This window comes from Falco punctatus (genome assembly GCF_963210335.1).
Source record: "Falco punctatus genome assembly, chromosome: 8".
Classification (NCBI taxonomy): Eukaryota; Metazoa; Chordata; class Aves; order Falconiformes; family Falconidae; genus Falco; species Falco punctatus.
In genome coordinates, this window is record NC_137588.1 from 53,687,108 (window position 1) to 53,711,301 (window position 24,194).

Sequence of the window (24,194 nt, forward strand, 5' to 3'; positions counted from 1 at the left end):
GAGGACAGAGGCTGGATGAAGACATGGGGTCTGGGAATCCTGCTTTAGCACGATGCTAAAGACCACCCAGGTGCCACCCCGGTGCTGTTTGGTGAGACAACCAGAAAGGCTGTCCACAGTGCTAGTGATGTGAGCATCCAGGCTTGGAGCTCTGCAAATAGACACAGGACCATCGAGGAGGGAGGAAGCCCGTCTCTAGGCAAATCCTTGAATGGTTTGTTTTCCCTGTCTATGGGGTACCTGTCCCAGCTGGGCTCAGGGCAGCACAGCACATACTGTTGGGTTAAGCTGTGCCATGGGCATGTGGCGTGTTGTCAAGTGAAGGAGAAGCTCTTGGTGGAGCTGCTGCAGGTACAGATGTTCTCAGCTGTCCCAGGCCACTGAAATCTAATTGAAGTCTGATGTTTTGTAGCTATTTTGGGTCCCTGTGAAGCAGCCGTGCCACTTGCCTGACTTGTGCAATTGTACAGTCAGAGCAAGGACAAGTATGAAACCCAAAAGATGATTTCCTAAACTTTATCCATTGCCCATCGCTCTGCTGCATTTTCCTAGAACACCTAGCCCCTTGAGAAAGTTTATTTGGGCTGGTGCCTCTCTCAGTTTTTCCAACCTGCCATACATCTGGCCTGGTTTATATCAGCAATGACTTGCACGCAGACCTCCCAGGCTTCTTGGCTTTTGCTAGAGCTTTCTGGGTGCTGGGAATGCTTGTGACCTAGAGCTGGCCAGGTCAGCACAGCTTAGAGGAAGAGGCAAAATAACCGGAATGGTATTTGCTGAGCTTCAGAAGAAGAAATCTCTGTGACTTGAGAGGGCAGAGTGGTGTGTTGCACAAGATCTTTATCCAATTGCCTGCATGATAGCTTAGCTGATAGATAGCTTTCCAGCACAGAAATGTGCCCGAAAAACATTCTTGGCAAAATTTTCCTCCCCTCCCCTCTCCTGCTGCAAGCATGAGAGGCAGCATCCCCCACAGGAGCCTGCAATCAATGTGGATCCCTAATGAGGGGAGTGTGATGCTCTTGCATAGCTATTTACCTCTCCTCACTGCCCTTCTCATGACACCTGGGCTCCTTGAGGCCAGACAAAGATGAATGCGATGCCACATGTGTAATTGCTTTCCCCAGTTGGCCCCTAGAAGGGGAGTTTTTTGGGTTTTGCAGGGAGCAAGTCTCAGAGATGGTCATGTCAGATCATGGTATGAATTGCCCCAGACAGAGGTAATACTCAGAACAAATTAAACAGCATCCCTCCGAGCAAGGTGCTCAAGGCAGAGCTGTTCTCTAGGAATGCTGCTGCTGGAGGGCCCTGAGAAAGACACTGCTGGAGCTTCTGCTTTGCACAGTGAGCTGTAAGTGCATGGTGGGTGTGTGTGTGTACCAGGCTGTGCTGCTCCTTCGTCACCCAGGCTTCTTGCCCAGCCTTATCTTTATGGGGTTAAACTCCCCTGCTCTGACCTTGCTGCTGTTCCTGGCACTGCTGGGTTTCATGCGCAGGGTGCCAGGCAGGTTGCAGCAAGAGAAGGGGAAGTGAAGAGTTAAACCATTTCTGGTTGTAAACATTAACCATTACATGCTTTTTATCACAGACTAAACTGCAAAGTTAAGGTGACCCTTTTATTACCAGAATATTTTCCCAGTTGCTTATAGTTTAGTCCAGATAAAAAAAAAAAAAATTCCACCAGAACTTCGGTAAAAAATATCCAGGTCTTTTTTTTTTTTTTCTTTTTTTAGAAAGTTTAGGGATGAGGAATCTACTAGTGAGTCTGAGTTCTCTGCAGCTGGCAGAGAAAACAGAAATAGGCAGAAGGAGATGGATAGGGTTTTGCAAAGGTAAACCAACCTCTCTCAGATGCAGCTGTTTCTGGAGGGAACTCCTTTTGAGTCTCTAGTTTGAGTTTCTGAAGGCTGAGCTGCATGGGTACTGGTAGTTCACAGCTTTGGCTGAAACCTTTGGGAGCTGGAGGAGGCACACTGGGATGTGAAGTTTGCTCGGAGTGGGCATTCAAGCATCCCATCTGACCACAGTTTCTCACTGTTCTCTGGAGAACAATTTACTTAGCAGGAATGCTTGAAAATACACTTATTTGTGTTCAGGAGAGGATGCTGGTCTGCTACCAAGGGATAACAGAAAAGACAGGAGAAAATTGGTAATTCTGCTATTAGACCTAAGTTTGAGGATCTCTGTGAATAAAGCAGGGAGCTGCTTGTTCAGCCGTTGGAAAGAGCCTGGGGACCATTTTGGGGCTGGACACCGGCCCGGCTGCAGCAGCCGTGGGTCACTGGGCTGAGGCAGTGATTCAGTGTTAATGGGCACTGGGGCTAGCACAGGCAGCTGAATGATGACATTTTCTCATTTGGGAAAGGCAGTTTCGGCCAGTTGTTTGAATTCAGTTTGGAGCAGTAAAAGCCTTCATGACCTAAGCTGTTCTCACGCAAATGTTATTTGCAACAATTTCTCTGTGTTGGCTAAACCATTGCTGTAGCAGTACGTTGTTACACGGCGGAGTTTCTCTGGTTCCTCCATTGCAGCAAGCTCTCCGGGGGCTTGCTTTGGGCCTTGCAGGCTCATGTGGAGCTTTTCTGCCATCTTCTGTAACGGTCATCACCGTAAGAGCAAGAGGACTTCAGGGAGCCTTTGCTCATTCCATTGCTGCGCTTTCCCTGTAGGGCTGCATGATTCAAGTCATTCATATATATATATATATATATATGTATATGTATATATATATGTATTTTATTTTTATTTTTTTGTCCCAAAGAAACTGAGTCCCTGGACACAGTCCTTCAGCCAGGGTTGGGATGCTGACCTGCTGTGGCAGGATGCAGTGCTCCTGGCACTTGTCCCTACCCATGCTAATGAGAGCGAGCCTGGGCTGGGTTTGTGGAGGTCACCGTAAGGGGCTGGAAGCTGGTTGTGGTTAGGGAAGTATGGTAACGAGGGCCAGAGGGACAGGAGCACTGAGCCTTTGGGCAGGGCTGGCTTGTTTTCCGGTGGCTGCAGTCGCAGCCTGATGCAGCAGCCTTGCCTGCCTCACACCTGCAAGGGTGCATGGGGTGTACCTGCGGGTCAGATGGCCCAGGCGCCTTCAAAGGAACCGCTGCAAGCTGCTTCTTGTGTGGATTCCTCAGCACTGCAATGCAAGGGGGGTCCTAGCATCCCCAGTCAGCCTTTGCTTTAGCTGTGAGCAAAGGGACTTTCTGGATTGCTTCTCCACCAGACCAGGTTTCTGCAGGGTGGAAATTGCACTGTGCTGTGGCATGGTAGCAAGGCTGCGTGGCTTGAACGGCGGCTCAAAATATGCTGATGATTTTTCGCTTCATGAGGTTTCCTTGCTGATGTTCTTCATTAACAATGGCATCAAAATTGCTCTGAGGCTTCCAGCTGCAGCACCCCGTGCAGCAAGCTGGGGAGCTGCTTCATGGCCTCCTCCCCTCCTCCTTTCCTGCCAAACTCAGGATTCTCGGATGCACAAGAAGACGCTGAAACGCACCCGCAAGTTTGTGGTGGATGGAGTAGAGGTGAGCGTCACCACCTCGAAGATCATCAGCGAGGATGAGAAGAAGGATGAAGAGATGAGATTTCTCAGGCAAGTGGGTCACTGGGGTGGAGGGAGGGCAGTGCACTGAGCTGGGGCAGGGTTTTCTTCTCCACAAGCAAATCCAGGACCAACTTAAGGTCCTCTCATTTTCTGTCTTGACCCCACGTGGACAGGACAACATTCCAGTGTGGACATCACTTCTTTTAGCCTTTCCTTGCCTGGCAGAGGGCTTGCTTTTCCACATAAGCTGAACTCTGTTTGCATGCAGGGGAACAAGGGATGCATCTCGGGGAAAAGACACAGCAAGGCTGTGGTGAGGGAAGATTGTGCTATGGCTGGATCTGTCCTCTGGGGATGATTGAATGTGTCTCTAGGGCTGTACATGTGCTGTCTCAATGGAAATAAGCACAGAAACCTTCTCAAGATGCTGCTCTTCCTTTTTTTATTGTATCTCCTCAGAATGTCAACAGACATGTCAAGGGAGTTGTCAACTCCTTGGGTGTCACCTAATATTCACGAGTGTATCCTCCCTGCTGAAGCCTTTATGACTTCTTTGCAGATCTTGCAGCTTTCCAACCTCCATGACTTGTTCTCAGGAAGAGAAACTGCTGTTTCTAGCTCCGTTACTATCAGTAGCAGCACTGAAATGAAAAGGCCCTTAAGATAATTAAAATACAAACTGTTTTGCTTGATGCCCTATTCTAGGCTCCCTTGTGCTGCTCTGAGGGGCTCCCTGAGAATATAATCTGTCCCAAGCACTGTGTCCCTGCAGTAGCCTTTTTCCTAGGTCTTAGTTTCAGATCTATGCAGAAGTTCATTAGCTACTTATTTTTGTGTAAGAAGTGCATATAACCCCAGTAAAACACAGGGAGCATGTGTATCAGCATACAGGGAATTTCCAGGCACAGCTGCTTTTTCCTGGTCCGCTCTCAGCTGCAGTGGCATCCCTGGAAAGAGGCTGCTTTTTAATTTTTAAATAGTGTCTGCTCCATCTCCAGGCTGGGGGAGGAGATGGGGAGGCTTGGGCTGGAAAGCATCAAGTCCCCAGACACCTTTTGGGAGTAGTTATTCCCCTGGGGCCAGCTAGTGGGCACGATCGATCAGCATTTCTGGCATCTTGATTTGCACTTAAGGGGCTCGTTTCTGGGGTTTTGCAACATGCCAAGGTATTGATTTGGAGGCAAGGTCAGAAGAGAGCACATTATATTGCACCAGTCAGTTTAATGGGGTTTGGATTTGTTTTGAAAGAAGAAATGTTCCCAAAGTGCTTTTCCTAGGAGGGCCCCTGCAGAGGATTGTACTCTGTGTAAGGCTTGTGCACAGCAGTGGAGGCCACAGTGGGGATCCTGCATGGGGAAACTGCTGCTGCTGTTCCTTTTGCTGGGTACATCAGTGATTTCCAACTCAATCGGGCACAAACATGGCAAATGGGCTCAAATGCAACCATCCGAGCAGAGTATCCCTTTCACTGGATGTGAAGCTGGATGAGGAGAGCAATGCAATGTCATGGTAGATACATCAGAATTTGGGAGAACCACCCTTTCTGCCACCCAGGTGTGAGCAAGAGCAGTTGCAGGGCCTGGGTGCACTGAAGACACTAACCCAGCTGGCACAACGGATATTTTGGTTGCTGGCTGGGGGAGTGACGTCTGCAGAATCACCTTCGGAGCTTTGACAGGGCTTGTTTGAGAACCTGTGAGTGCTAACAACAGGCCTTGGCTGTGAAAACGGATGGTTTTCCAACAATTACTCTAGTTAGCATCCTGCTTCTGTGCAGTGCTCTGGTGTCACATGAGAGGGCATCAGTCAGTTGACGTTTACCTCCTGCCTGTGCTCAAAGCAAGTGGTGAGGTGCTGCGGGATGGCTGTGCGCCTTCCAGTCCCTGCTGAAGTCTCTGGTTATTGATTCTGCCATCTCTGCTCAGGCACATGCCTCTGAACTTGTCTGACTGTATTTCTTTCTCCCCCTCCATTTTAACCCTCTGCAGGCGCCAGGAGCTGCGGGAGCTGCGTCTCCTTCAGAAGGAGGAGCACCGAAACCAGGCCCAGCTCAATAGCAAACACCAGCTGCAGCTGGAGCAGATGCTCAGGCGCTTCGAGCAAGAAATGACGGTACATGGGCAGGGAAGGGGAAGCTCCCGGCTATCAGCTGGTTTGACTTCCCTGCAAATGCCCTGCAAACCCTTGTGCAGGGCAAGGCTCTCTGAGTTGCAGCAATCCTGGGGCATCATGTCCGGAGGGAGCAGGACCGCCGAGGAATCCCTTTGGGATTAAGGCATGCCATGCATTTGTGGAGGACAGAGGCTTTTGTGGGCATCAGGTGCATGCAGCCTGCGGCTTGGGAAGCACTGACTGCCATTGCCGGGCATGATGGAGCAGGGGAAGGCTTGTTCTGGACTTTGCCTGTTTAATGACCTTTTCTTCTATGTCTGTTCGTGGCTGCTGTGAGAACCAGTTCACTGTGCTGTATGTCACAGAAAGCCTTTTAAACACGAAAGCAGCGTGGCCAGTGTGTGACAGCAGGGAAGCTGGCAAGTCTTTGAGTGTAAATTGAATAAACGGGGCTTACATACTTAGTCCTTCCATAGGCAGTTTTTGCTGAAGTAAAATAATTTTGTAGATAAGTCCTTTTAAAGCTTTCAGGAGCCATCTTTTAAATATCCCCTTATTAATTCACCTAGCATGTGTGCCTGGTAGCCCCAGCCCCTCGCGGCAGGCTGGGAGCCATCACTCAGTCGTGTGCCTTGTTGTATTTCTACAGTCTTGATGTGCCACGTCTGTGAATTCCCATCTTAGCATGTCACTTCTCATTTGTGAGATGTGCCAAAGCCCCAGACCTGCTTCCTTCACCTTTCCCTGGGGCAGTTTGCAGCCTGTGCTCATTGACACCCAGGTGCTGCATCCCTGCAGCTCGCAGGGAGGGAGAGATCAGACACGAGGCACTGTCAGAGCACAGTGCCCTCAGACTTGGAAGTCCTTGTCTGCAGAAAAAGAACTGGTTATGCTTGAGCTTCACTGCCTGCTAATGTTTGCCACAGGTCCCAACGGGATATTGCAGGTCAGGGCATAAGCAGGAGAAAGGCTTGAAGTGCATCAGCGCTAGAACAAGTTAAATGCTTTGTGCTGGTACTAGCGCTGGCTCTGCCCGTGTGCCTCGTGGGGCGTGATTTGGAAATGTCTCTCTATTTAGTAAAGAGGCTCGATCCATGCAAGGGCAACCCCCTGCCCCCTCCCCCCTCCTTTCCTTTTTTATTTCTGTTGGCAAATTTTTTTTTTTTAACTTTTGGAAGACAACAAAGCAGAGAGAAGGCTGAGTTTGACCTCTGTTCCCTTCCCATGCAGACAAAGAAGAAGTTCTATGACACTGAACTGGAAAATCTGGAACGGCAGCAGAAGCAGCAGATTGAGAAGATGGAACAAGATCACTCGCTGCGCCGGCGGGAGGAGGCCAAGCGCATTCGCCTGGAGCAGGAGCGGGACCATGTCAAATTCCTGGAGCAGCTGAAGCAGATGAAGAAGGAGGTAAAAATGGGCATAGGAGGGAGGAAAGCTGATTTTCTGCATTTGTTTCTTCCAGAAAAGCTTTAGCATTTCTCCGTAGCCCAACTTAAGAGGGAAGCAGTTGGTGTTTTAGCAGGAAGCTCTTGGTTTTTCTTTGGTATATTTGGGTGTTTCCTGAGGTTCAGCTGTTTAGTGGCATTGCTTGGGGTTGTTGTTGGTCTAAAGGTACCTGCTGATAAATCTCATTTGTCTCCCCAAAGGTCAAAAATGAGGTTGAGAAGCTGCCACGGCAGCAGCGCAAAGGGAACATGAAGGTGAAGATGGATGACTTTGCCCAGAAAAAACAAACCATGGTAAGATTACCACGACTCCAAGATTGGGAAGCATGCAGTAAATGAAGCATCATTCCTCCTTGAGGGACTGGCAGTTTCTAAAACACCACCAGATGTTTTTCAGCTTTTGCAGCAAAAGAAGGGCTCATGGTGGTACTGCTGTTTTCTTCCAGGAACAGGAGTTTTTGGCCAAGCAGAAGGAGGACCTGGAGCTAGCCATGAAGAATATAACAGCCCAGAACAAGAGAGAGATCTGTGACAAGGAACGCGAGTGCCTGAACAAAAAGCAGCAGCTCATGAGAGGTGGGTGGCAAAGGCTGGAAAGGAGGAAAGCAAATGCTGTAACCATGGGTTTATCCAACGCTGGCTCTTCCCACGCAACAGATGCTGTGACAGAGTTGCAAGCTGGCAGGATAGGATTTAGAAAAAACAGCCTTGCCAGATCCTGTCTAAATGTTTAACAATAATAATACTTAGCACTTTAATCTTCAAAGTGCTTTACAAATATGAACCAATTAGGCTTCATAATTGCAAGAAATGATTCTCCAATATGGTTTGCAACCAATTTCTCTTGGAAAGCAGGAGGTGAATCATCACCCTCCACATCTGCTGCACTGCTCCTGTGTGTAGGGATCGCTTGTGCTCGGGGATGCTTCATGTGACCGAGGTGGGGGTAGCCAGGGTGGGTTGTCTCCTGACCCTTCTCCCTTCCTCAGACCGGGAGGCATGCATCTGGGATCTTGAAGAGCATCAGCAACAGGAGAAACACCAGCTTATCAAGCAGCAGCTGAAGGACCAGTATTTTCTCCAGAGGCATGAGTTGCTCCGGAAGCATGAGAAGGTGAAGAGTTAGCACTTCCCCACGCCAGGTGCTGGTCAGCAGGGTGCCTGGGTGTCCCCAGAAGGGATGTTTCCCTTCCAGGCTCTAAGTGGGTAAGAGTGTATTAGGAGTTAAGGGACTTCATCATCATTAGTGAAAAGGGACCAGAATAATGCTCAGGTCAGCCTACTTGCTTGGAACGTACGCTCTGTGCTGTGTGCATTTAACGTACAAGAAGCAGGTGTGAATTCTGGGGGCTTTTCTGGAAATCTGTCACTGGCCAGTACGTGGGATGCTGGATTCCCAGAGCAGCAAATGAAGACCGACATGTCTCACAGCCATTTCTGCTTCCTTCCACACCCCCCTTCTCTTCTATTTCACAGTGTGTTCAGTAGGTGCCCTCACCTTTTGTCCCATTGCAGCTGTCTGTCACCAGTCACCTCTGTGCAACTCCCAGATCTGCTCTCTTGGGTCTCCTCAGCACTTTCTTGTCAGCCTGAGGTGTCCTTCCTCCTCTGATACCTGTCCCTCTGCTGTTGCAGGAAAGGGAGCAAATGCAGCGATACAACCAGCGCATGTTAGAGCAGCTGAAAATTCGGCAGCAGCAGGAGAAAGCCCGGCTCCCCAAAATCCAGCGGAGTGAAGGGAAGACCCGCATGGCCATGTACAAGAAGAGCCTTCACATCCACTCCAGTGGGAGTGCATCTGAGCAGCGGGAGAAGATAAAACAGGTCAGGGCTTGCAAAGGGCTCCAGGGTTGAGGCTTGGCTTGGGCGTGAAGTACTTTGCTGGCCTACTGGCAGAAGGGAAGCTGGAAAAAGGCAACTGTTCCCAAATTTCTCACTCACTGCAGGATGTCAGAGGTCTTTGCTTTTGTGGCATCAGGTGTGGCTCTCAGCACTGCTTCCATCATGACTAGTGACTCTGGGCTTTTCTTTCTTTCCTATACAATAGTGCAAGCTGGCCGTCTCTTAACCAGCTTCAGTGCTGCCTACATGGGCACCTGCTTTTCTCTCTTCCAGTTTGCTCAGCAGGAAGAGAAGAGGCAAAAAGCAGAGCGGCTGCACCAGCAGCAGAAGCACGAGACACAGATGAAGGACATGCAGGCCCAGTGCGAGAGCAACACGAACGAGCTCCAGCAGCTGCAGGTACCTGTCCCTTGTGGCTCAGTCTCTTGAAGCTACCTGTGCACTGCTTCTGCTCCAGCACAGGGAGCATGTCTGAAAAAGTGGCTGCAGAGGACTGTCAGTGAAGTAGACCTGATGGTCCCCTTGCTCTGCCCAGTGAGGTCCTTGTGGCTGTGTCTAAACCTGCCCTGGAGCTCAGAGCTCTGAATGCCTCTGGCTGATGCAAGTCCTATCTGACCACTGGATTTACCATCCCAGCTGCTTAATGGGTGTTCTCTTTTGTGATCTGTGTTTAGAATGAAAAGTGTCACCTCTTGATTGAGCATGAAACCCAGAAGCTTAAGTCTCTGGATGAGAACCACAACCAGCACATGAAGGAGTGGCGGGACAAGCTGAGGCCACGGAAGAAGGTAGTGCCTCCTTGGTGTGAGCAGGGTGTCCTGCTTGGCTGGTTGGAGGGGACAGTGTCCGTAGCTCCAGTACAGTCTCAAATACAGCTCTTGTGTGTGTTCCCTTCTGCTTAAGGCCCTAGAGGATGAGCTGAACCAGAAGAAACGCGAGCAGGAGATGTTCTTCAAGCTGAGTGAGGAGGCAGATGGACAGATGCCAGCATCCCCAACAAAACATGCCAAGTTCGTCCTGTTTAGCTCTGCGGAGAGCTCGTAACACCCCGCAGCTGGCAGGCCACCAGCTGGTATCTGCTGTGTCCCCCTGGGCTGCAGGTGGGCAACTTGGACTTGGAAGACCCTCTTGGCAGCCTCTTCTTACGACAGCACCCTCCTGTCCTCTCATTCTGTCTGAGATAAACGTGGCTTCTGTCCTGCACTGGGGGATGCTGGCTGGAAGTTTTGGTGGCTTTTCCCGGAGGTGGCCTGCTCAGCACAGCTCCAGGCTAGGAAGCTGGGCAGGACCCTTTCTGCAATCATACTTGCACTGTTAGCTGGATGCATTGCATCTTACGTGAGCCTGGTGCTCACTGGGATTGTCAGCTCAGACTGAAGCAATAACCTCTCTGAACAGGAGGAGCAGGCGATGGCTCCTGCCCTCTGCGCAGGGGTTATCAGCCTCTCTCTCTGCTGTGGCCGTTCGTCCTCCCAGTCTTCTGTAAGGGTTAATCTGGGGCAGAGCAGCCTTGGCCTTGTCTTAGGCTACCCTTGGCCTTGTGGCCCCCCAACATTTGGTTTAGATTTATTTCTATCTACTGTGGCCTTTTTTTGCTCAAGGGGGAGACAGTGATTTGGGGTTTTTTGCCTTTGAGGAGGGAGGGTTTTCTTTCCTGTTCCTCCCTGTACAGACTATGCAGAAAGGCTGGACATCCTTCCAAAGATGTTTCTGCTTCTTCATTGCCATGATTGCTGGCACCTCAGTCCCCCTGGCACTTAGCTAATGTTCCCTTATCAGAGACGGGGCTATAGCATAATGAAACCGTTCAGCTGGCTGCAGGCTTTTGTCTCTTAAAGTGTGTGTGTGTGTGTGTATGTGCAGAGGAGGAGGTTTGTAACGGTGCTCAGTCGGGTGGTGACACAATGAGATATTGGTCGCAGTCATGTGCTTTCTGGTAAGGACAAGTGAGGGGCCGAAGGGTGTTATTGCTGGAGCTCTCATGATTGCACATGTGCTTGAGGTATTTTTTTTAAGTGCTATATTTTTCTGGGCCGTGTGGGTCAACCAGCCTGGCCACTGTGCAGTCACAGTGCAATAGGCTGCAAAGCATCTTTCAGTAGGAATAAAGGACTCTTGAAACAAGGGATGCAAGGGAAGAGGAGATGCAAAAACAGGTCATTGTAGCTTGTTACTCCCAGCATCGCTTTCTCCACTGATGCCTCATCTCCTTATGATATGCCACAGTTTCTTGAATGATTCTCCTGGCTTTGAGCTTGGAGTCACGCAGCAGAGCGGCAGAGCAGTGGCAGGTCCAGCCCTCTGTCCCTTCTGCTCCATGGTGATGTGTCTCGGTTGGGCTGCTTTCCTCCATCTGCACAAAGAAGTGTTTGGCTGAGCTGCTGGTTTGGACCCAGAGCACACATTTGTGTAGGGGAACAGAGATGTCGCTGGGCAGCACCTTTTTTATACAGCCAGAAGATATAAAGTAGCACTTAAGTTTTTTTCTCTGTTGATCTCTGGACAATATTGTTTGTTTTAGGCCTGCTTCTCTAGCAAGAAAAAAATGTTTCTGCTTAAAGAAGTGGTATTTTAAAGTCTCATCTGTTGATTTGGAGACATACTGGCATTTCAGGAAAAGGTGGTGTGGGATGTGCTACACTTCTAGGTACCTAGCTGAAGGAGACAGCCCCCAGGTCTGTAACACCTTTTTATCTGAGGAGTGCGTTTACTACCCATTTAGAGTTCATAATATATATTTATAAGCTTCTCCAAACTAGCGAGACTATATCCATTTGGGACATTCCAAGTTTCTTCTGAACCCATACCATTAATGTCTCTATTAACAAACATAGCCTAGATGGGCATCTAAGGGCTGGGACCCTTTGCAAGCAGACCGCAAAGGGTCCCAGCTTTGTAGCAGCTTTTCAGTAACTAGCCTGTCCTTCTAGGAAGACTGCCAGTTCCATCTCCAGAAGCATTGACTGTACCTTTGATGTGATAGTGCCAGGTTGGGAGCTGATGCAAAATTAATGAATGCAGAGGGTTGTTCCCGAACCAGGACAGTGTGCTAGTTTGAAGCTTTTAATTGCATTAGAAATGTGTTACGGCAGCTCCAGTGGTTTTGTTCCTGGTCCCGTTGGGGTCAGTCTGGAGCTATTCTATGAAATGGTTGTTGTCACAGAAATCAGTAGCTGGTTCCTAGCCTTCATGTGTTACATGTGACTTGCAGAAGGGTGTCCTGCAGCATACTGTTCGTAATATACCTCCTCAGCTGAAGGGTGTTGCTGCTTCTGACTGCCGCCTTCACCAGCCCGGCAAGTGTCAGCTCTCTCTGGATATTGTGTAGCCAAGAGGAAGAGACTATTTCTGAGGACTTTTAAAGAGCTGATGCGATGCCCCCATGGTAAATCGGTTGTCCTTCTCCAGTCCACTTATTTGCAGCCTGGAGCTAGCAATGTAATTTTGCTTTTGCTAACAAAGGGTGGGATTGGCTTTGTGTCCCCTGCCCTTCCCCTGTTCTCTGTTCCCTCTCTGGGTGTGCCAGGGCTCTAGTACCATGTCTGCCTCCTAGAAGAGGGCAAGGGAGCACATCTTATAATTGGCATGTTTACAGAGTGATTATATTTCCCTCCCCCCCCCCCCCCCCCTTCCAAAAGAGGATGGTTTTGTTGCTTCCTGTTCAGAAGGAACGATGAATAAACCCAGCTTGTTTTTGAGGGGGAATGTGATGCCATTTTTTTAAAATGTGGCTTTGAATAAAAAAGTTTTTTAATATTTTGTAAAGTGGCTTCCGTGGGGCCACCACTATGATGTAAAGACCCTTCTAATAAAGTAACAGATGGAGAAACCTGGGCATGTGTCTGATTTGCTGCCTGATCACTGACTGTGGTCTCAGACCGACTTTGCTTCTACTCTGCGTTTTGCTAATGTTACAGAAACCTCCAGAGCTAGTTCTGGCATGTGAACCTTGCAAGACTGAACTTCCAGTCCTTTAAAAACAGAGCTAGTTGCTTCAGAAACACTGCTGCGGCGTGCTGCGGCTCAGTGGCAGTAGCATCTTTGCTACAAAGCTGGAACTCTGGTAGACCTTCAGCGAAGCGGCAGTTCCGTCGATGACTTGGTTGTGTGTTAAGGCGGTGCTCGGCTGACCCCCCTCGGTGAAGAGGGAGTATTGCATCGTGCCGTCCGAGGAGCCCAAACCACTTACACATGGCTCATTTTTTCCTTTTTAATTAGCTTGCCTGGCTTTAACAGAAGGTCTCAGACAAACGCCGCAGCTGCCATGCTTCGGTGGGACAAGGAGGTCCTAGGGATGCCTCCCTCTCTCCTCCCACCCCATCCTCTGCTAAAGGAGCGCTTGGAACCTGGGGATGCATTATGTGGTAAGATATCGCATCCTCCCCTGTCAGTGCAGGGGGGGGGAGACCTCTGCTTGCTCCCTTGGGTGTTGCTCAGAAAAGCTCCCACCACCTCTGTAACCAGCCACAGGGCCTGTGTGGACTTTGTTTTCTACTCGGATATTTTTGCCTGCCAGTTTGGTTATGATTTCTTTCAACCAGATGCCCTACACCAAGCAAGGATGTGCAAGGGCAGCTTTGACATGAGCCCTTGGGGCTGGTGTGGGTTTTTTCCCCCTCATTTTTAGAAGGTTGCTCCAGAGTCTGCCAACTTCTACCATGTTGTGGTTCCATGTGGGTTCCATGCTGGAAATGACCTTGCTACCACTGTCCACCCCAGTCAAGTAATACTGCAGCGTGTGAGTTTAGGCGTGAGGTGCCAAAAGGGGAGTCAGCTCTGTGGGTTGTTGCTGGTGGAGTGTCAAACGGGCAGCACTATGATGAGAGAAGGGCAAGAAAGAGCAAAGCGTGAGGGTGCCTGTCTCCCTGCTGCGTGAGATGGCTAATTACATGTCTTCAGCTACTTCATTTCTTACTATCTCCTTCATTTACATGTGCCAGGATTGCACTGTCTCCTGGAACACTGGTCAAAAATGGCTCAGTGTATCCCAGTGAAGCAGAGGATCTCACGGGAGTACTTAACTTCATCTGCATGTCCTTGGCAGTGCCTGAGGGGAGCTTCAACTGTGAGGATACTTACATTTATAAATATAAGTACAGTGTATTCCAGAAACAACTGTTATCTACTATTCTGCCCTGGTGCAGTGCTGAAAATGGAGCAAAAGTAAAAATCTGTCTCGATTTTTAAAAATAGAGATGGCAGCCCTGAAAACTTACTGGTGCTGCAGCAGCTGTAGCGTTCTCAGCTCCCCTCATTACCTCCTCTGTGCTTTGCGTCCTGTCTCCTCTGGACTGCAAGTTCCCCTGGGCTGCCCAGAGGCTTTTGCAGCATTCCTGCTGTGATGGGGATAGTGAACTCTCTGGGGGAACGAAAAGCAGGGCAGGCAGGGAGAGCCACAGGCACAAGCCCCAGCTCTTAACTGGCTTCCTGCTACGGCTGCATCTGCTCTCCTCCCCTCACTGCAGGAGGACAGGTGGAGGCCAGCACTGCCTGGACATTGTCCCTCAAAAGTCATCTACACCCTGTCAAGCCAAATGCTGTTGCATGTTCTGCTGCTGCGCTGGCCACTGCTTGAATTCCCCAAATGCCAAAATACCCAGGGCCTGAGCAAGCCAAGCCTCTCCAGAGGCTGGTGGCTGTGCCTTGCTGATGAGGTTTGTTGCTGCCCCTCTCCTGGGTGGGATGCTGGGTGACAGACACGCGTTGCCTTGGCAGCCCATCTGCCCTCACAAGCGCCCACTGGGACTCCCCTGGGCCTGGTTTCCAGGCCTGCAAGGGATGGAGGAGTGATGTTTGCTCTTCTTTCTCTCGTTCACTAGATGGCATGCACACTGAGGCAGCGGCAGGGCTCGAGCCCAGCTGCTGCCTGCACAAATGCAGAGCCAGAGCTGAGCTGTCCCGGTGCACTGAAATGTTTGTTCACTCTTTTTTTTTTTCTTTTTTCCTGGATTCATAGTTTGCTACGGCACACCTTTCACCAGATCTCTGCTGCTCATCAGTACTTCAGTACGTGGTGTCCTGCTCCAGTATTGTCCTTAGGAGTTTTCCAGGTTTCCCCTGCCCACTGGCACACGCATGCCCGGAGAGCCTCCCTCATCTGAGGGCTGAGCATCCCCTCTGCGGGGTCTGCTTCTCCCTGCTGCCATACTTCTGTGCAGAGTGGGTGCGATCTGCTGCCAGGCTGACTCTGATGGGTGGCATCCACACCGCACAGCTAAATCCTGAACCAGTGCAATCCAGCCCCGGTGACAAGGTGAGTAACCACTGCTCTGCGGGGCTTCAGCTGCAAGGATTTTTCCTCTGTTGTGGTAGGAGCATCATCTTTGACTAATCTTTGTGAGGGAAGATGGATGTATTTGTTCTGTGCACAGGGGAGGACCAGGAACATCTAGCCACCAGGCATGAACTCTCAATTTGTAAGTTAAAAAGCGAGCAGCGATGGTGGACTCTCCATGTCGGACTGACCGCAGACAGTGTTTCCTCTGCAGTTCAGGGCTGACAGTGGGGTACTGCTTTCCCATTCCATTCCACCTCTGACACCTGACAGACCTCAGGGACAACCCAGCTGTGCCCAAACAGCTGGAGCCAGCTTACAGCCAAGCTAAATCCCCATTTGAACGTCCGAGCTGATAGCTGGCTTCTCAAAAGTCATTTTCCCTCTTGCTTTAAATTGTTCAGCTGATCCTGACAGAAGGGAGAGTGCATATGAGTCATGGAGATACTGACTCTTGGGTAGGTGTTGAGCTCTCCTGTGTGGTTATTTTGTTTGGTTTAACAATACTTCAACCTTTGGTCAGGGCAACAGATGACTTGTTTATCCCAAAACTCCCCTCAGCAGCACCCGTATGCTTGTAGCACCTCACCTCAATGGTAGGAAGTGCTGCTGCCAGATCTCTGCTGCTCCTGCAGCCTTACCACCGAGGTGGGGGCCAAGGACGGGACTTGCAGGACAAACAAACCCCCTCATATGGGCTCCCTTAGCAAATGCCTGGCAGTTTCCTTGATAAATTCCCGAGGTGCAGTAGAGCCCAAGCCAAGCTGTAAGTCTCCGTAGCTGGCTTTCCTGGCGTGCCTCCCCTGGGAGGCGATCAGGTCAGCATGCAAAGCCGTGCTTCATTTGTCTCAAACAGCTCTCATCAGACTTGTTAATGACACACAGGAGCTATTTTGCAGTGCTAGCTGTGACTGTCCCCAACCTCCGCTTGTTCCTGGGTGCTCACAAGCTGTCAGGCTGCAGCTGGTGCCCAGTGCTGTCAGAGTCCAGGAGCAATGGAGTCACCTCAGCAGGTCACGGTGCTGGGGAAGCGATGCTGATGCTTATAAGTGCTTCCATTTAATTTTTGTGCAGTTGTTTGGCGCTCTGCCAACGTTTGTAGGCCTGGAGTGGGTTTGTGACAGAAGACATGGATAAAATAGCCCCCTGTGTGTAACAAGCTGTCTGTCTGATACACATGATTTACACCAGGTATAAAGGAATGGCCCAACAGACCAGCGGTATGTGGCAGTCATGGGGGTGCATCCAGGGTGGTATACACAAAGGAGCTGGAAGGGTGAAGGTAGGAGACCAGGGTCTGGTCCCTACAGCAGATAGGTTCAAGGTGCTGTGAGAGGTCATTCGTACATTCTTTTGCTTTCCATGTCATGTATCTCCTTGTGGGGACCTAGTGGCACAGGGAAATGGATTTATCAGCAAGGAACTGCCCAAAGGTTTCATGCACCCCTGGGAGGGGAGGGGAGGTACAAAGCTTCCCCAAGAAAAGCACCTTCTGTGTCCCTTTGGGCTGCTTCAAGTTCAGGAGTGAGGTGTCCTTCGCAGTGTCACAATGTGGTGTTCATGCTGTCCTTTGCAGGTTCCCAACTGCGGCAGCGGAGCCGGGATTAAAGGAAAGGGGGAGGTCAGCATGGAGGTTGCTCATGAAGGTGCACAGCAGCCCAGTGTTCCACAGCAGCTAAGAACAGCCTTGTGGAGAGGGAGTGCGGGGAACGGGCATTGTGGCTGCTAAAATGGGCAGAACTTGTGTCCCCCAACCAAATCAACCATCTGCCTCTATGCTAAAGTGATAGCCTGGAGTAAGGATTTTTGTCCCCTCGAGTCTGGTCAGTACAAGAAGACAGAAACACGAGTAGGGATGAGGCTCCTTTCAGAGCCATCTCAGAATTCCCTGATTGTTCTCACACTTTGCTTCTGCTGCTGGTCCTTACTGTGCTGGCCATCGGGACAGCTCTTCCACCTGGCTGGCATGCTGTGCAGGGTCCTGGGGGGTGGGTGGAGTGGGTGCTGCAGCTGGTAGCGCCCAGGACTCCAGCTGTTCATCAGCTGCTTGCTCAGCACCCCACTGTCCTACACCATCTCCCTGTGCTGCAGCTATCACTGCTTCTAAAGCTACACCAAACAAATCCGGCAAGAAAACGCAGTTTAGCTTCTTCATGGATGCTGTACCTATAGGTCAAAATGCTCTCTGAATTGCATATTCTCAATTTTCTCTACCCAGATGGCTTTTTTAATTAGCGTTTTCCCCCCCGCAGACTGATCCTAGGGTTCATGGGTAGTGAGTCCAAGGTGTCTTGATGGTGGACTTGGTGTTAATGTACAGATAGACTGGGCAGCAAGATGATCAATCTGGCTATGTTGTTTTTAGTGCATGAGGGATGTAGGGTCAGTCTATGCGCTCCTGTAAAACCAAATTACCGGACTGCATCAGACCAGCTCCGCATACATGTGAGCAGTGTCCCGAGCAGTCACTCTCTCCCCAGGTGCCTGGCACTCCCACAGTCACTGCTAACTAGAACAAACCAACACCTTAAGCAAGAGGGATGGCTGCAGCCATAGCATTTGTAACTCAGTTGCGTCACTTCATTCCCTTCACCTTGCAATTTATCATCTATTCTATTTCGTTTAGTGTGTTTCTGTGCTTCTTTTTGTGGTTTGCATATCCAATTACCTGCTTCTGTTATCCTTGTGATCCCCTTGCCTGGCCTTTCAATCCTCAGCTCTTCAGGTTACATCCTCCTCTGCATCGCTCAGTTGCAGTGCCTTCAGCTGCTCTCTACCTTAATTTCTTCTTTCAGCATGTGAAGACCAGTAATTGCTTCATTCCTCTCTTAATCCGCTTTCGCCGGTGTTCCTCAGCTCCTCAGTGTACATTTCTTCTCTTACCAACACGATGCACAGCTGCTCTGGATGTTTTCCTCACCATCCTTTGCAGGATTCAGGCATTTCAGGGCTTTAAAAAAACCAGTAAGACTCTATTTGCTGAAGCCTGGGCGCTCCACACAACAAAACCTGCAGTTCTGGTGCCTGTTGGTGCTTTCCCAGGCTTCAGCTCTTGATTAGCACATAAAGGTCCAGCCCCAGCATCACTCAGGAATGTCAGGGCTTTCCTGATGGGAGAAGAAAGGGGCTCTCCCGGGCCTCCTGCCCACCTACCTTAAATACACATCTGACTGAGGAGTGACAACGGGGCCAGGGTGGGGAAGGGTGCAATGTGCCACAAGTAAGCAGCCCTGCAGCAGCATGCCAGCAGGCGTCAGGGAGGTCACCGGTGTGGGATGTCCCCTTCAGACAACCCAGCATCCTTCCTGCAGCCATCTCCGCAGGGGCACCATGGTCTAGGGCTTAGCTAGTGGGAGGGGGATGAAGATGAGCCCCTTGGGAGGGCGAGGGGGGGCAATAAAGCCCTGGCAACCTGCCTGCGCCTCCGTTAATTCTCTGGGGTGGTTGTAGCAAAGTTAACAGTATAAAAAAAGAGCCACTTTTAAGGAGCTGCTAAGGAGTGAGATGAGTTGTTTATGATTAAATTAAATTCATATAAAAGCTAATGACCTGCCAGTGCAAGCCTTGAGTAACTTTATAATGTAATTAAAAGCCCAATGGGGAAGAGAGCTGTGGTTATGCCACGTGCTGAGGAGCTGCTAGGAAGAGGGAGGCCGTGGGTGGTGCTGATGCAGAGAACCCCTGTGGGTGGTGCTGATGTAGAGAACCGGGGTCACTGCCTTGTGTCCCCTGCTGCCCCGGGGCCGAGCTGGGCAGGGAGCATGGCACGAGGAGTGGGCTGCCGCCATGGGTGGGTGGGATGCAGTAGAGGTGGGAGGCAATGGCTCAGCTCCCAGGGGTACACGGGTTGTCCTGGGTAAGGCGGTTCTCTGATCTGACCATGCCAACAGCCCAGTAAGCCACCTTTTTCTGCTCGATTTATTTCCTTGATCCTTGAGGGATGTGGTTGTTTGTGGCCAAGTCAGCGCCGCCTTGGTGTCCAGTGTTATGGGACATGAGCAGGGCGAGGAATCAGAACGTGGTGATGGAGCCCACGCACGGGCCCACCTTGCCGGGCAAGATGGGCAAACCCGCTCCCCTGCAGCCCCCTCCCAGCAAAGGGCCAACAGCCGGCTGCACCCTCCGAAGCCCCCTGCCCTCAGACACAGCCGAGCCGCCTTCCCCCCTCCCCCTCGGGCCGGGGGGGTCCCGCACGGCGCTGCGCGCCGGCGGACACGGACACGCGTGGGGCGGGCGGCGCCGGCCGCCCCTTTAAGCAGGCGGCAGTGGGGCCGCCCCGCCGGCCGGGATAGGCCGGGGCGGGCCGGGGCCGCCTCCCGCCCCCGGCAGCGGGCGGCTGGGCTCGGCTTGGCGCGGCGCTGCAGGCTCCGTCCCGGCTGCGTGCGCCAGTGCCTCCCCCAGCGCCGCCGCCGCTCCCCGCTTCGCCGCTGGCGCCGGGCTGCGAGGGGCAGAGGCAGAGGCATGCCCAGGCGGAGCATCGCGGAGGTGAAGGTGCTGGACGTGCAGAAGCGGCGCATTCCCAACAAGCACTATGTGAGTGGCGCGGCTCGGCTCGGCTCGGCTCGGGGCGCCCCGCTCCGCCGCGCCCGGCCCTGGGCAAACAAAGGGCCGGCGCTGGGCGGCCCCACGGCTGTCCCGGCGGCGGGCAGCGGAGCCCTGGCCGCGGGGCGGCAGGGAGGAGGAGGAGGAGGAGGAAGAGGGCAGCGCTGCCGGCTGTGCCGCTCCCACCCCCGTGGGGGTCACCCGGTGGCCCCCCCCGCCAGCGAGGGGACGCGCTGCCTCTTCCTCCAGGTCCCTGCCACCCGGGGGGGCGGGCGGGACGTGGCCGCGCTGGGGGGCAGCGCCGGTGGGGACCCTGTGCGGGACCTGCCGGGGAAGCGCCGGGAGGTGCCCGGGAATAGGCGGGCGGGACCTTGCCGGGGGGCTCCGAGCGCAGCCCGCACCCCGGGGGAGGCGGCGGCGGCGGCTCCGGGGCACCCCGGGAGGTGCCCCTGCGGTGGCGAGGGAGCAGCGGCTGGCAGAGGGGCTCTGAGACCTGTTGGCTGTGGAGTCCCGGGGCAAGGGACCCCCAGCACCTTCCTTCTGCCCCCGGGACTGCCTCTGGCCCCGCGAGGTGTGCCCCCCCGTGTCCCCGCGCCCCTTCGGCGTGGCTGCCCAGGGAGCACTTTCCTGCCTGCTCCAGGACATCATCCAAAACGTTGTGGGTTTGTCTTAGTTTTTTTTTTAAAGGGTTGAGTTTTTTCTTTTTTTTTTTATTTTATTTTTTAAAATTTTATTTTATTATTTAAACTTTGGTGTGCTTCCAGGCATCCGTGGAGACCTTGTGGGTGAATCCTGGCAACAACTGTAAAACAAAGACCAAAATGTTCTCCCCGCCCCGTTCACTTTGGATGGGGTGACCCAGTGACACACTGTTCAAGGCGCGGATGCGTTATGAGGATGTGGTGTTCGCTCTGGCTGGAGCGTGTCGTGTTGGCAAAGCCAGGTTCCCTGAGCTCTTGAGGGGATCAGGGGCTTCTCCAGGTCACCCCGGCTGGTTTGTGGCAGCGAGCAACAGTTGGAGGAAAGCAGAGGGCAGACCAGCCCTAGGCAGGCTGTAGGAGAGGGTAAAGGGGGCTGTTGCCCTCTGCTTTCATCCAGGGATGTGGTGTGGCTGCTGCCGCCCCACCCCTTATCACCCCTTCTTCCTCTCCTGCCTTGCCTGCGGCTTTATCAGCCCTGGCTGAGCCTGGCCCCAGCTCCAGATGTGCCCCCCTTCCTGCCGTGTCCATCCCAGGCTTACTCATTGTAGCTGGGTTATGCATCTGATCTGGAGGAGCATGTACGTGAGGAGGTTTGCTGAGCTGTGTACGCTGCTGTTTGTCTTGGCGGATCTGTTGCACCACCGTCAGGTCCTGTAACGGGGCTTGGACCGGGTTGTCTGCAGCTGCTCCTCCGCTCTTCTTTCAGGCCTTCTCGCTCCCTTACTGGGGGCTCTGCACACCCCTTGGGACCTCTGTCCCCACGGCTGGGACATGCACCCCATGGTGGACGCTTTGTTTTGGGCACTGGCCCTGTTCACCCTCTGCCCGCAGGAGTGAGGCGGGTGAAGCTGAGCATGGCATAGATAGTCCCTGTGAGGCTGGAAGGCTGCGACGGAGGTTTCTCTACAATGAGAGATGTATGGGGGGGCAGCAGGGGTGGGGGGCCTGCAGCAGAAGCTCCTGGGGCAGTGGGAGAAGGTGGCTGCAGGCAGCTCCTGATGGCCAGCTGTGCAGCTTGGCCACCCGCTCCCTCCTCAGCCAGCTGCTCTCGAGTCCTCTGTCTCTAACCTTCCCCTGTACTGGTCTTGGACCGAGCCCCAGCAGCGTGAGCCAGCGTGGCCGCAGCGGGGCTGAGCCCAGGGAGGGGCAGGCAGAAGCCTCCCCGGGCAGCGCTGGAGTGAATGGGAGTGCTCGCCTTGTTCAAGGGAATCGATAGGAACTAGGCAGATTCACAAAACCAGTTAATTATATAGAATGAAAACCTTGTCTTTTTTTTTTTTCTTCCCCCCCCCCCCCTTGCTCCTCTTGCAAAGACAGGGAGAGGAGGGGCAGCAAATCATGGCTGAGTCACCTTACTTTAGATGGTATCTGCTGGCATGCTGCAGATCGGATCAACCACAAAGTGTCTGTGTTAAACCTTTGCTCTCTGTTTTCTCGTTACTGAGCATAAATGTGCTCTCCTCCATCCCCTGAGGCAGGCGTTTGCTGTCCCTGGGGAGGCTGGAGGAGCATGCCGGCTTTTCCTGCCGTTGCCTCTGCACTGGCCTGACTGGAGAATGACCTGTGCTGCTCGGGCTCGGCCGCCTCTCTGCATCGTGGAGCTTTTCTCTGCCGGACAAAGGTGCAGTTGTGTTGGCTGTAGTGAGGCCACAGAAGAAAGTTGTGCATTCCAGTTTCCCAGAAAAGTGAGATTAAAACACTGGTTTGAAGTCCTTATTGTTGCCAGTGGTGGAGAGCGGCCGTGGGAAAGGCCAGCTCTGTTGAGGCTGGTGTGGTTTGCCCATCACCTTGGTAATTGATGCAAAAAGAGTTGTGCTGCCTGCACAAAAATGGGTGATTTTTTGCAGCTCTGATTTGAAGCAGGAGGCACAGTATTCCCCCAAACTGCGGGGCTTGTGCTGGACAAGGACCCAGCAAGGTGCCAGGTAGGGTTTGGGTAGCCACAGGCCTGCTCAAACATTTGTGGAGCTGAGTGTCGGGGTTTAGCTGGGGACCCCAACGCAGCCCCATGCCCTCGAATGCGTGTGTGCCCATGAATGGCACTGGGTCAAATCCCGGTATCCCAGTGCGAGAGTGTCAGTGCACTGCGCCGCTTCTCACAGCGTGTCTGGTGGCCATGCTCCCCTGGAAGGGTGTTCTGGGACAGCATTGCACTTGACCTATCCATCTCCTGTGCATCCTCCTTACGCTGGTGACAGCGCAGTACCTGGCCAGAGGGCGGGAGGAGCTGGGCGGTTGTTCAAAGGGAGCCCAGGCATGTTTAAACCCATTTGGGGGACAGGGAAAATGGGAATGGCCTCTTGACTGTGTTTCTCCTCCTTGAGGTGTTAGAGCCTTGGGTAGGTACTGCGGTGAGCTCTGCTGGCAGGGGCCGGGCTGGATTGCTATTAGCAGGCTGTGCTCTCCCCTTGCATGCCTTTCTCCCTGCAGTCAGCCGTGTGCTCCTGGACGGCTCTTCTTGCTGCCACGGCGTTGGCAGGGTGTGAGGCTGACAAGTCTGCTCCTGTTCTTGTCAAACCAACTCCGTTCACACATATGGAAGGGCCAAGGGGGGAAGGATAGCTGAGCTTGTGCCTCTGAGTGATGGGAGCCTTGAATTAGCTCTGCCGGCTGTGGAACTGGATTGCTGTATTGCATGGGCACCTCTCCTGGACTGCTCACCCCAGATGCTTCAGCTGCACTTGAGCACCTTGTGACTTTAAGCTTTTTTCACGGGCAGTACCTGGAAGGGGCTGTGAGAAATTATCATTTTGCAGGTGTTTGTTGCAGGACAGACTGCTCTGATCCTGTCGAGAGAACAACCAAGCTCGGGATCTCAGCAGCCCATCGTCCAAGTGAAGAAGGGGACTCCCAACTCTGGTCCTTCAGGCAGTGGCTGGGGGGTCACCCTGTAGTGACATTTCCCATATGATCCTGTGTTAAGTGGTTACAGCTCATGCCCCTCAGGGGCGCTGCCAGCGAGGGCTCTGGGGCCATACTACAAATCTGAAAAGGCAAAGTCCAAAAGCAAAGTTTAAAAATAATCATTCTGGGCGACGGAGTGGCAGACTGTCATTTCTACGGTCTGGCCAAGTCTCATATTCTGATAAATGAATGTTTATTCAGTAAAGATCCAAAACAAAGCCATAGTTGAAACAGACTACGTTGTCCTTTAAAGGATTTCACGCGGGGTCTTTTTATAGTTCTGTGTTTGTTATTCTCTAGTAGAAGCTCTAAAATAAATCTTTTCCCTGCTAAATCCAGATTTTGGTTGGTTTTTTGCCCTTAGGCAAGCTTCAGGACCTTTTGTTTTAATACAACTGCAATTTGTGTCTGTTGTTCTATATGTTAATAACAATGTAATTGAATCATGCCTTCATTTCTACACCCTGTCCACCAAGAGCATTTCCGTAGTTCATATAGTTTTAAAATGGTTGCAGTAGAGCACAAACCCCAATCACAGATACATAGGTCTGGCAGGAAAGAGGGAGCAGCATGCTGTTTGGTTGTGTTAGTTTATAGGGAAACCTGGACTGTGCTCCCGCGGGACTTCCTTTCCCAGCCTCCATGCACACACGTATCGCTTTGAAAAAGGGAAAATTAAACAAAGTGTGCAGCATACATTTATTTTTGCAAGCTCAGTTAAGAGGATTGCAGACTTGAAACAGGATGGATACCCATGCATATTGAACCACCTCATTTGTTGCAGCTGCCTTGCGAAAGTAATTAACGCTGTGTGTTGGAATCTGATGCCT

At 52.0% G+C, this 24,194-nt stretch overlaps 2 protein-coding genes and 1 long non-coding RNA gene across 6 annotated transcripts in view; all 3 read left to right on the top strand.

The window, feature by feature from the left end:
- Window positions 1–12,777, top strand: part of STK10 (serine/threonine kinase 10) — a 52,679-nt gene extending 39,902 nt beyond the window's left edge. For both annotated transcript variants that reach the window (XM_080398204.1, XM_080398203.1), the window contains 10 exons: window positions 3,459–3,589; window positions 5,530–5,653; window positions 6,884–7,063; window positions 7,303–7,395; window positions 7,548–7,677; window positions 8,091–8,215; window positions 8,737–8,925; window positions 9,217–9,342; window positions 9,618–9,731; window positions 9,847–12,777. In XM_080398204.1, coding sequence (XP_080254330.1) covers window positions 3,459–3,589; window positions 5,530–5,653; window positions 6,884–7,063; window positions 7,303–7,395; window positions 7,548–7,677; window positions 8,091–8,215; window positions 8,737–8,925; window positions 9,217–9,342; window positions 9,618–9,731; window positions 9,847–9,987 — 1,353 coding nt within the window. In that variant the 3' untranslated portion in view covers window positions 9,988–12,777. The remainder of the gene's footprint in view (window positions 1–3,458; window positions 3,590–5,529; window positions 5,654–6,883; window positions 7,064–7,302; window positions 7,396–7,547; window positions 7,678–8,090; window positions 8,216–8,736; window positions 8,926–9,216; window positions 9,343–9,617; window positions 9,732–9,846) is intronic.
- A 104-nt stretch (window positions 12,778–12,881) lies between these two features.
- SH3PXD2B (SH3 and PX domains 2B) overlaps window positions 12,882–24,194 on the top strand; it is an 84,805-nt gene continuing 73,492 nt past the window's right edge. For all 3 annotated transcript variants that reach the window (XM_080398199.1, XM_080398200.1, XM_080398201.1), the window contains exon 1: window positions 12,882–19,750. In XM_080398199.1, coding sequence (XP_080254325.1) covers window positions 19,205–19,750 — 546 coding nt within the window. In that variant the 5' untranslated portion in view covers window positions 12,882–19,204. The remainder of the gene's footprint in view (window positions 19,751–24,194) is intronic.
- LOC308068142 lies at window positions 19,758–23,698 on the top strand. The gene is made up of 2 exons (XR_013929872.1): window positions 19,758–22,081; window positions 23,217–23,698. It is a non-coding gene; the product is annotated as an uncharacterized lncRNA (long non-coding RNA).